Below are 12,273 nucleotides of genomic sequence, written 5' to 3'. Positions count from 1 at the left end.
ATGCTTTAAAGACTTTTCTTGAAGTTAGTTGGTGACTTCCAAATTTGCTTTGTTAAAAAAAAACTGTTAGCACTTCACATGTTGGATGAGTAAGGATGATCTCAATTCATTTGATAAGATTAAAGGAAATTGGAAGCATTATTGTTAAACAATTACCTAGTAATCTAGTATTAGTAAAGTGTTAGTTATTCTTCAAAGAAAAAAAAATAGAGTAAAGTGTTAGTTAAATTCCTGATATACTGCATAGTGTAGCAATTAGCTTAGCAAGTGTAAACCCTTTCAATCCATGGAGGAAGGCAGGGAGGGTAACAAAAATCCTCTACAAGCCTTACTTGATATTTTCGAGTTAATTAGGTATCTTAACGTGTAGCCATGACAATAGGTAATCTTTTCTGAACTCCAATTAATAAAAAAAATTAGAAAAATGACAATTATAATGTTCATAGTAAGAAAAATTTACTAGTAATTCTGGTAGAGCACATGATCCACCATTATTATTATTATTGTTATTATTATTATTATTATTTTAAGTTACAACTCTTGTTCATTTGAATTTATACATCCAAAACGAACTATAAAGATGACTAGCAAGTAAAATTTCTTGAGTACAAGAAAAGATTGAAGCCCCATAATTTGCTTTTTTTCTAGTTTGCTTATTGGGATTTTTGAGGGTGAAAATTGTTTGAATTCAATAATCCCAAATTCAATAATTCATACAATTATGTATCTCTCCACATTTATGACTATTGAGTACTTCAAATTAATCTAGACTCTATGCTTACAATTCTCCTAGGTTTGAAAAAATTGCAAGCTAGAGCATAAGGTGATTTTATAAGGCGTTTCTTATGAAATTTAGATCATACACTCGAGAGCATGATATGCATTATGCTTACAAAAGACTAAACAATTTTAACTAAAAGAACCATGACATTATTTTGAACAAATTGTGTATTCAAGATCAAGATGTGCATCATACACTCGGATGTAAGATCAAATTTGCTCATCTCGAACACTCATTAATTTAGTAATTACTTGGCAATTATATACCCTTCAAAGTAAAAAGGTTCAATAACAGAGTTTACCATACTTGCTAGTTGCTACCTTTTATCTCCAGAAGAGCAAAATTAGCCCAGTCGCCCACCAACTCCTCTGAATTGAGTAACCCCATTTTTATAATTCGAAGAAAATCAGTCGATAAAATCAAAACTGATGTTGAAGACCCTTTCTTTGATTCCTCGTTTACCCTTGTCCTCCTCTCGAAGGTCCATTTCTCTTCATGTTCTTTTTGATTTGATTAATGTATACTCTTTTTGTGCTGTTATCGTTTCTGGGTTTTCATTGATTTTGATTTTTGATGTTAAATCGTAATGGGTTTTGCTAATTTTCTGTTTTTTTTTTCCATGACATTGAAAGTTTGGATTTTTTTTGTTAATTTTATGTTTATATAAGTTTTAATTTCTTCAATTGGGATATCTGGTGAAATTGGCCTGACTTTAAATTGATTGAATCAGTATTATGAAAAGAGGAAGTATGGAAAAGAAAAAGAATAAGAAAGTCATGAATTTAGTTAAACCATTACAAAAATGAGCTTGACAAGTGTTGCATACTGTTGAATTGCTGAAATTATTGATTCTTTCTTTTTCTTGTGTTTTTATCGATTTGATGGCTAATGCAATACATTCAATAGGATGATTAGGTTTATGCTTTTTTCAGAAAGTTCTACTGTTCTAGTGTAATGTGCTGCATTTGAAAGGATGATTAGATTGGCCCTTTTATAGTAGGTTCTAACCAATTTTCTTCCCTAATCAAATAACTTGAATTGATGAGTCTAAATTGTTGTTGAACTCAGATGTCTAATTCAATTGTTTCACTTATACGCCTCAAATTGATCGTTGATGTAGTAGTTTAGCAGTAGATGCAATGTAACTGCTGTCGTTGATATTCATTCAACACCCTATTATATATCTGAAATCATTTCATGTAATTGATTTTCATTCAGATTTCCTAATTTTGCCACAATGTCTGTGGAAGCGGTACCATTGTGTCCTAAATTTGTTCCTGTGGAGCAAAGTAAAATCACTTCGATCAGCAGCTCTGAAGGTATGTTTGTGCTTTACATTATCCTAGCAATCAAGTCTGCCAGTTCAAGATATGGGGCATAATTCATTAATCCTGTAAAGAGTACATGTAAATCAGTATTTCATAAGTGTAACAAGTTTTTGATGACATGTATTTTCTGAACTAAAAATATGTTAAGCACTTAACTGAAAACCTGACACGTGATATAGATTTGAATTTTGTGTAACCCAAATGGGCCCAATGGGAAGCCTAATTAGTTTCATCTCCTAGCCATGCTTTGTGATTAGCAGTTTAACTTCCCTCATCTTGATTGCATGTAAGAGAAAGTCTCTAATTCCTGAATGTTATCATCCTCAAAAGATAATCTATCGTTGTTTTCTTCCATGGGAATTTTTTTTTCCCAAAGTTAACAAGAAATGAATTATGTCATTTTATGATATTTTGATGAAATAATGGGCTATCTATTTTAGCCTTCCTATATAGGATAATAATTGTATAATGTTGTATACCATGCACTTTTTTTTTTTCCCTACCTTTTGACTCTGGATCCCTAACCGCTGATCATGTTGGTCACTACCATTGAACTTTTACGTAAACCATGTCAAGGCAAATTACTGTTACTATTGCCCCACCTTCTTATATACGGGAGGCCATTTTTTTGTGCATTTTTCAAGAAATTGCAATTATTATATCATCCTATTTTTAGTCTAAGTATTATGTGACTTACAGCTGACTGGCATGCCTTTTTTGTATTGCAGCATACAAATTCAGTATTGTATCATATAATATTTTGGCACAGGTATGTGATGTTCTTTAGTTAGTGACAAATACAGAGTTGAAGAAATTCCTTATATTTGTGTTTATCAATTTTGAGCTATGTTACTTGGACTCTTCATTTCACCATAAGTATTTGTATTGGATCTTCGATACTTTGACACGATAAATCAGATACCAGGACGTGCACTCCTGTTGGTCATGATTACCCAGTCTGAGTAACGTAGCTTCTGAGTGAAAGTTTTCTATTCTGCTTACTGCTTATGTTTGTAGCTGGTCATGAGTTAGAGGTTACATCAAGGATAACTTAAAATCACTGCATATGTTATGTTTTGCTATAGTAACCTTGCATTTTGTTATCGGAGAACCTCTCCAACATCAACCTTAACGAAATCCCATTGTCTGTAAGCAGGCTTTCCTCTAAAGGAGGTTGGGCAAAATGGATGTATGCAGCCTGCAATAACCGAAAGGTTGTTTTTACTAGAACTTCAAATTAGATTGTAATAATTGTTTACTGCTTTGTCTTGAATAAGGTGTAGATAATATAAGTTGATGGTGAACTTTTTTTTGAAAGAATGTTGATGGAGAACTTGTACTGCAGAAATCTGACTATAATTCAAGAAATACTTATCCATATTGAGCTACTGGTGCATCAATTAGAAATTGTGAACTTCTCACCCTCCTCCCATGGGATTATGAGGATAGGAATTATGAAAAATTTCAACTTACAATTTTCTTCTATTGCCCACACAAAATCTTAGGATCAATAAGTTATTATTCTTCTTGATACATTTACAGCTTCCTGTAAATTTTGTTTATATAATTCTTGTATATACTTCAACTACAACTAATTATATTATTTTTAAATGTCTGTTTGCCTACTACTTTCACTACATTCTTCCAAAATGTTTTACATTTGTTTGTGTCCCCCCTTCCTCCCTCTGAACTGGAAATTGAGAGTTGAAAGAACAGTCTCACTGCTGAGTCTCTTGTCCGGTTGGCCCTGCTGTGATTCTAGGTACTGGTAGTGGTAGTCAATTGTTTGTCAACCTATATGATTGGTTAAAATGTCATTAGCTGATGTCTATTTTAAATCTTACTAACTTGCTTACCCTCTTGTAAGAGAGGACAGTATGGTATTAGAATTTCTCTTCAAATTTCATGGTTTAATTTCATATCCATTTTGTAGGTATTTGTGAAGAGTTCCTATTTTCCACACTCCCCAAAACCTTGCCTCAGGTAATTTATTTTTTAAAACTATGGTTATTTATTTGGTGTTTGATCCTGCATCTGTTGTTAAATAATATGCATCCATGCTGTTATACATGGCCAATTTTGTCAATATATGTGAATTTTTTCTCAAGTATCTATTTGTTTTTGTGCATTAATTTTTGTTTCCTATGATTAATGGGTATAGTGAGCTGTGTGGCAGATAATATACATTAATACAGCATTAGAAAGTTGAAGGAGTTGTGCTATTATATCCCTTGATGTCACCATTAACCTTAGGTGTTGATTCATGATGCTCAACTGCATTATGTCAAACATGCTGGCTTTATTTAACGTGTATCTTATTGTTTTCTCATGAACTTTGTTTCAAGGAGGGTTTTTGTTTGTACTCTTTTATGTATATCTATAGTTTTTTTTTTTTTAATTTTTAAAGTTCTAGTTCTGAATGATTTGCTTAAGCATGTGACAATAAAATCTCCTTCTATGATCTACTTGAGAGTTATAAAATTAAGAATGTGGCAGTACTGAGTTTGAGTCTGATTGTTCTAGGGTTATCCATGGTAGATGGATCTAACATAAGGGCTGGATATAACTTTAGGGCTGCATGGTGTAAAGATAGAAAGAAGTCAGTTGACTAAAAGCTATGGTTTTATTGAGAAATAGATGATGATGGATGAGAATCAGGAGGAGTGATAACTTGCATAAATGCATAATAGTAACTGCTAATTTTAACTAAACTAATTTCTCACACTTCTATCCAAGTCCAAGCAGTAACTTTTAAGTTTTAACCGAAGGTTGGTCTTGTGTTTTTGCAGATGGAAGGCTCGTTCCAAAGCTGTTTTAACTGTTCTAGGAGATTTTGATGCCGACTTTCTCTGCTTACAGGTCCTTTAGCTTCTCTGTGACAACAGTGGTTCATGTTTTATCACTTATATCTAATGCTGTCAAAAGCTGCTATGTGTATCCCAACTTATTTTTTTCTTTCTCCAATTGTTAACATTGGTATTGTTCTGGCTAAATCAGGAGTTAGATGAGTATGATAGCTTTTATAGAGGCAATATGGAACGACTTGGATACTCAAGCATCTATATCCAAAGGAGTGGCCAAAAGCGTGACGGTTGTGGAATCTTTTATAAGCAGACCAGGTACATGGTGCTGTCTGAATCCTATATTTTTCCCTAGTCTTTGATAATCAAGCTATTATCGTATCTTATTTTCTGCTATGTACAAAATTTTAGTTTGTAAGTTGCATGTCCATTTGTCCAGTGTCAGCCATATGAAGCATTATTAATGCTACTAAGTAGTACCCAATGTTGTGGTAAATGTGTTAAAAAAAATTTTGAGAGCGCTAGTTAAAAACTTATAGGTGTGTACAAGTCACCTTGTTTTTATGAAAATCCAATGTTGGAATCACTTGAGCTTGTTGTTGCATGAACGAGTTTTTAAACAAGTACTTGGTACTTTTTTTTGTGAGGGGAAAATTACAGAATTAGTAGAAAACACTTCGTCCGATTTTATGTAGTTTGGTTGTTGGTAGATGTGATGTCACGACCGTATTTTTTGGCAAATGATGTCATGATATTATGAATATAAATCTTGAGATTGTTTCTTGTAGTTCATGACTTATATACTCTGCAGATACCTAGCTACTGGTGGGTTTTGGATAGAAAGGATGAATATGTTCTTACCCTAAATTTTGTGCAAAAAACTCTGCCTTTGTCATAGCCTATGTTTAAAGATCTTTCTTAGTGTTGCAGCTTTTCTATTATACCTACTTCACGTCTCTTTTTTTGGTAGCCCTGTATATTATTTCTTTATCTTAGCTTTTGGCGTGCTCCAGTGCAGAGTTGGTCTTACAAGAAAATATTGAATATAATGATCTAGTGAAATCTATTGACGGTGAAACAAATAGTAGAGTGACGGATAGTGCTGTGTCAGTTGCTGGAGGAAATGCAAATGCTGAAGAAACCCAAGGTTATTACGTAGTATTATTTTTCGTTTCCTCTCTAATTATGATATCCTCTCTTGATATTCTAATTACTTTCCAATTTTTGTAAATCCCATTCTTATCATTTCTTCTAAACTCCACTGTATCACCTTGATCCATAACCCCAATTTTCATCTGAGATCCCTCTTGCTGTTCTGGACCTAAATGGCTGTTAAAAGTGATTTATTGCCCAAATGTTCTTGCGGCTATATTACTCCGTATTTAATGTAAGATGTGGAATCTTCTACGGAGTATTAATTTCTCGGCTGTAATTTTCATTAGGTTCTCTGTTTCTAACATCCACCCACATCAAATGTGATCATTACTTGACTCATGATTTTTTTTAAACCTTCCATTTAAATGCGTGTTTTGTGAATTTTCAGGTTCAACTGAGAAAGGTGCTGAAAAAGACCGTGGAGACCCTAATGATCCTCGTGTCAGACTAAAACGCGATTGTGTTGGAATTATGGCTGCATTTAAACTAAAGAATCATTCTCAGCATCTTATTATTATTGCAAATACACATTTGTATTGGTATGTTGACTCATTCAGTCTCTGATTTTTTGATATACTTTGGCTCGTATGTATCTACTCTGACTAGCATTCTTACCTCCAAGAAAAAAAAAATTCCTCTGATATTATTGAATGGCTGTCATCTATTCCAGGGATCCAAAATGGGCTGATGTTAAGCTAGCTCAAGCTAAATATCTACTGTCTCGTTTAGATCAGTTCAAAACTCTAGCTTCAGAAAAATTTGGATGTATTCCTTCTGTTATTGTGACTGGCGACTTCAACTCTACCCCAGGAGATCAGGTAGGATTTGTCAACTTTTCTACTTTTTGCATTTTAAAATTTTTCAAAAAATTTTGTGTATTCCTTCTGCTATCAGTTTACCTAACAGTTAGGAGTTCTGCCACTGCTGCTTATTGGGTTAAAACCTGAATGTATATCCCCTTTTGTCTGCCAGGTGTACAATTACCTAATTTCCGGCAGCTCTTCCTCAGAGTCTACGGTTGAATGTCCTGATGAATTGCCCATTCCATTGAGCAGTGTCTACGCCTGCACAAGAGGAGAACCGGCATTCACCAACTGCACCCCTGGCTTTACAGGTACTTTGGATTACATTTTCTTTTCGCCTTCCGGTTGCATACAACCTGTGAGCTTCTTAGAACTTCCTGATGAAGACTCTCCCTCTGTGGCTGGTGGGCTCCCAAACTATCAGCATCCCAGCGATCACCTTCCCATTGGTGCAGAATTTCAAGTCCATACACAATAACACTACCTGTTCTTTGCTTCTAGATTCCTTTTCATTTTCTCATGATTAAATTGTGTTCAATTTTTTTTTCTTCTCCAAACCATAATGCTAGACTACAGTAATTGATTTTTTTGACAATATATATGAGGTTGCCGTGAGTACAACACAGACAAATTTTTGCACTATAAACATGGTTGTTAGTTCTAGACAAAGAAGAATTGATGAATTCTCTTTGGCCAGTTTAGTCCAATGCATCTAGTCATTGTTGGGATGGACTGAAATGTTAACCAGATTTTCAGTTTAGGCCTGCCCAAAGCATGTTTAATGTTAAGAAAACCGGCCCAAAATTTCTGCGCGAACTTAGGTTGTTATTCGGGCCAAGATAAGCCAGACCATTCTTGATTCTTGATGAGCTCGAGTGTGGATTGCTAAATACCCTCTTCCAAAAAAAAAAAAAAAAAGACAGAGAACAGGGATTAGTGGTTGACAAAATAAATGCAGCATGAATAAAATTGATGTACAGCTGGGTGGGAAATGAACAGAACAAGGGTCAAATCTAAGGCGGCGTAGATTTGTGCTGATATTCATGTTTTGCAGAGTGTCGGTACTAAGTACTAACGCGTTACTGTTGTAAACAATGTCACATACTATCATTACTTCATGCCATGTGCCTAAATCCACCCCCACCTTCTGCCCCTGTTTCTTCATTCATGTCCAATGGAACCTCTCATGTTGGTTTATCCAAAACTCGGTCGGTCTGATAGATCAACGGTTCAGAATACATGACGGAAAAACAGGAGTTTTGCTTTCAGAATAGGATTTTACTATAAAATTGAGAGATGGGGCAAAGTTATGGGGAATATTTTTAATTTGTTTGGTCATAATGAGTTCAAACACGTTATTTAGTATGGCAAGCCTAAATAAAGTTATGGGGAATATTTTTAATTTGTTTGGTCTCATTTCTTGTTTGAACTACACTATAAACATGGTAGTTAGTTCTAGACAAAGAAAAATTGATGAATTCTCTTTGGCCAATTTAATCTAATGCATCAAGTCGGTCTTGCATTTGGGTCGAACATTCATCCCCCAACCCGCAATACTTGATAAAACAGGCTTTTCTAGTCATTGTTGGGATGGACTGAAATGTCAACCAAATTTTCAGTTTTGGCCTGCCTAAAGCATATTTAATTTTCAAAAACGCGCCCAAAATTTCTGCGCGAACCCAGGTTGTTATTTAGGCCAAAAAAAGCATCTAAACAACTCTTGATTCTTGATCAGCTCTAGTGAATGTTAATAATTTGATACACTGTACACTACATAATCATACGAGTAATAATAATTGAAAAAAAAAAACAGAGAGCAAGGATTAGTGGTTGACAAAATAAATGCAGCATGAATAAAATTGATGTACAGCTGGGGTGGGAAATGAACAGAACAAGGGTCAAGTCTAAGGCGGCGTAGATTTGCGTTGATATTCATGTTTGCAGAGTGTCGGTACTAAGTACTAACGCGTTACTGTTGTAAACAATGTCACATACTATCATTACTTCATGCCATGTGCCTAAATCCACCCCCACCTTCTGCCCCTGTTTCTTCATTCATGTCCAATGGAACCTCTCATGTTGGTTTATCCAAAACTCGGTCGGTCTGATAGATCAACGGTTCAGAATACATGACGGAAAAACAGGAGTTTTGCTTTCAGAATAGGATTTTACTATAAAATTGAGAGATGGGGCAAAGTTATGGGGAATATTTTTAATTTGTTTGGTCATAATGAGTTCAAACACGTTATTTAGTATGGCAAGCCTAAATAAAGTTATGGGGAATATTTTTAATTTGTTTGGTCTCATTTCTTGTTTGAACTACACTATAAACATGGTAGTTAGTTCTAGACAAAGAAAAATTGATGAATTCTCTTTGGCCAATTTAATCTAATGCATCAAGTCGGTCTTGCATTTGGGTCGAACATTCATCCCCCAACCCGCAATACTTGATAAAACAGGCTTTTCTAGTCATTGTTGGGATGGACTGAAATGTCAACCAAATTTTCAGTTTTGGCCTGCCTAAAGCATATTTAATTTTCAAAAACGCGCCCAAAATTTCTGCGCGAACCCAGGTTGTTATTTAGGCCAAAAAAAGCATCTAAACAACTCTTGATTCTTGATCAGCTCTAGTGAATGTTAATAATTTGATACACTGTACACTACATAATCATACGAGTAATAATAATTGAAAAAAAAAAACAGAGAGCAAGGATTAGTGGTTGACAAAATAAATGCAGCATGAATAAAATTGATGTACAGCTGGGGTGGGAAATGAACAGAACAAGGGTCAAGTCTAAGGCGGCGTAGATTTGCGTTGATATTCATGTTTGCAGAGTGTCGGTACTAAGTACTAACGCGTTACTGTTGTAAACAATGTCACATACTATCATTACTTCATGCCATGTGCCTAAATCCACCCCCACCTTCTGCCCCTGTTTCTTCATTCATGTCCAATGGAACCTCTCATGTTGGTTTATCCAAAACTCGGTCGGTCTGATAGATCAACGGTTCAGAATACATGACGGAAAAACAGGAGTTTTGCTTTCAGAATAGGATTTTACTATAAAATTGAGAGATGGGGCAAAGTTATGGGGAATATTTTTAATTTGTTTGGTCATAATGAGTTCAAACACGTTATTTAGTATGGCAAGCCTAAATAAAGTTATGGGGAATATTTTTAATTTGTTTGGTCTCATTTCTTGTTTGAACTACACTATAAACATGGTAGTTAGTTCTAGACAAAGAAAAATTGATGAATTCTCTTTGGCCAATTTAATCTAATGCATCAAGTCGGTCTTGCATTTGGGTCGAACATTCATCCCCCAACCCGCAATACTTGATAAAACAGGCTTTTCTAGTCATTGTTGGGATGGACTGAAATGTCAACCAAATTTTCAGTTTTGGCCTGCCTAAAGCATATTTAATTTTCAAAAACGCGCCCAAAATTTCTGCGCGAACCCAGGTTGTTATTTAGGCCAAAAAAAGCATCTAAACAACTCTTGATTCTTGATCAGCTCTAGTGAATGTTAATAATTTGATACACTGTACACTACATAATCATACGAGTAATAATAATTGAAAAAAAAAAACAGAGAGCAAGGATTAGTGGTTGACAAAATAAATGCAGCATGAATAAAATTGATGTACAGCTGGGGTGGGAAATGAACAGAACAAGGGTCAAGTCTAAGGCGGCGTAGATTTGCGTTGATATTCATGTTTGCAGAGTGTCGGTACTAAGTACTAACGCGTTACTGTTGTAAACAATGTCACATACTATCATTACTTCATGCCATGTGCCTAAATCCACCCCCACCTTCTGCCCCTGTTTCTTCATTCATGTCCAATGGAACCTCTCATGTTGGTTTATCCAAAACTCGGTCGGTCTGATAGATCAACGGTTCAGAATACATGACGGAAAAACAGGAGTTTTGCTTTCAGAATAGGATTTTACTATAAAATTGAGAGATGGGGCAAAGTTATGGGGAATATTTTTAATTTGTTTGGTCATAATGAGTTCAAACACGTTATTTAGTATGGCAAGCCTAAATAAAGTTATGGGGAATATTTTTAATTTGTTTGGTCTCATTTCTTGTTTGAACTACACTATAAACATGGTAGTTAGTTCTAGACAAAGAAAAATTGATGAATTCTCTTTGGCCAATTTAATCTAATGCATCAAGTCGGTCTTGCATTTGGGTCGAACATTCATCCCCCAACCCGCAATACTTGATAAAACAGGCTTTTCTAGTCATTGTTGGGATGGACTGAAATGTCAACCAAATTTTCAGTTTTGGCCTGCCTAAAGCATATTTAATTTTCAAAAACGCGCCCAAAATTTCTGCGCGAACCCAGGTTGTTATTTAGGCCAAAAAAAGCATCTAAACAACTCTTGATTCTTGATCAGCTCTAGTGAATGTTAATAATTTGATACACTGTACACTACATAATCATACGAGTAATAATAATTGAAAAAAAAAAACAGAGAGCAAGGATTAGTGGTTGACAAAATAAATGCAGCATGAATAAAATTGATGTACAGCTGGGGTGGGAAATGAACAGAACAAGGGTCAAGTCTAAGGCGGCGTAGATTTGCGTTGATATTCATGTTTGCAGAGTGTCGGTACTAAGTACTAACGCGTTACTGTTGTAAACAATGTCACATACTATCATTACTTCATGCCATGTGCCTAAATCCACCCCCACCTTCTGCCCCTGTTTCTTCATTCATGTCCAATGGAACCTCTCATGTTGGTTTATCCAAAACTCGGTCGGTCTGATAGATCAACGGTTCAGAATACATGACGGAAAATCAGGAGTATTTGCTTTCGGAATAGGGTTCTTGTTCTATAATTGAGAGACGGGGGCAAAGTTATAGATAATATTTTTAATGAATTTGGTCATTATGAGTTCAAAGACGTTATCTATTATGACAAGCCTCTAATGACTAGAAATAATCAATCAACGGCTCCAACTTAGTTTAAAGAGCTTATTGAACTTGATATATCCATGGATATAATTTTGATTGAATGTAAGAAAACCACGCAAGTGATTTTCTTACATAGTTACATGTGACTGTGCTGGTTTGTCATATATGGCACGACACTAGTTTTTTTCAATACTTGCATTAATTTGACTTGTATATATATGTCAAATGTCAAAGTATAATTATCAACATCATTATATCCGTATTGATATAATAATTTATTTGATATTATAGTTTAGAAAATTAAATTATGAGCTAATCCATAATAGCTATGAGCTAGTGATTGAGGGCCTAATAAAGGTTGATAGCAAATTAGAAAATAGACGAAAGTGATCCAATACAATGTCCACCTATGTGGTTGTTTTCTTAGCTATCTTTGTCAAAATTGCCATGTACGTAGAGAAAAGAGATATGAACAACC

The 12,273-nt window shown here is 34.8% G+C and overlaps 2 protein-coding genes across 3 annotated transcripts in view; both read left to right on the top strand.

The window, feature by feature from the left end:
- LOC145598855 (pectin acetylesterase 8-like) overlaps positions 1–12,273 on the top strand; it is a 48,139-nt gene that overhangs the window by 30,588 nt on the left and 5,278 nt on the right. The window lies entirely within an intron of this gene.
- On the top strand, positions 1,108–7,483 carry LOC145597749 (carbon catabolite repressor protein 4 homolog 4-like). Of its 2 annotated transcripts, none has more exons than XM_081653991.1 (10): positions 1,108–1,262; positions 2,000–2,100; positions 2,838–2,878; positions 4,043–4,092; positions 4,899–4,968; positions 5,107–5,228; positions 5,924–6,057; positions 6,454–6,604; positions 6,736–6,883; positions 7,038–7,483. In XM_081653991.1, exons 1-10 carry the CDS (start codon positions 1,210–1,212, stop codon positions 7,344–7,346), a joined length of 1,179 nt encoding a protein of 392 aa, XP_081510117.1. In that variant the 5' UTR covers positions 1,108–1,209; the 3' UTR covers positions 7,347–7,483. The 2 variants fall into 2 exon arrangements, with proteins under 2 accessions (XP_081510117.1, XP_081510118.1); XM_081653992.1 differs by lacking the exon at positions 1,108–1,262 and adding an exon at positions 3,266–3,323 and having other exon boundaries at positions 2,027–2,100.

The sequence above is a fragment of the Chenopodium album genome, chromosome 20, assembly GCF_948465745.1.
Source record: "Chenopodium album chromosome 20, dcCheAlbu1.1, whole genome shotgun sequence".
NCBI lineage: Eukaryota > Viridiplantae > Streptophyta > Magnoliopsida > Caryophyllales > Amaranthaceae > Chenopodium > Chenopodium album.
This window is presented reverse-complemented; position numbering and strand designations above follow the sequence as displayed.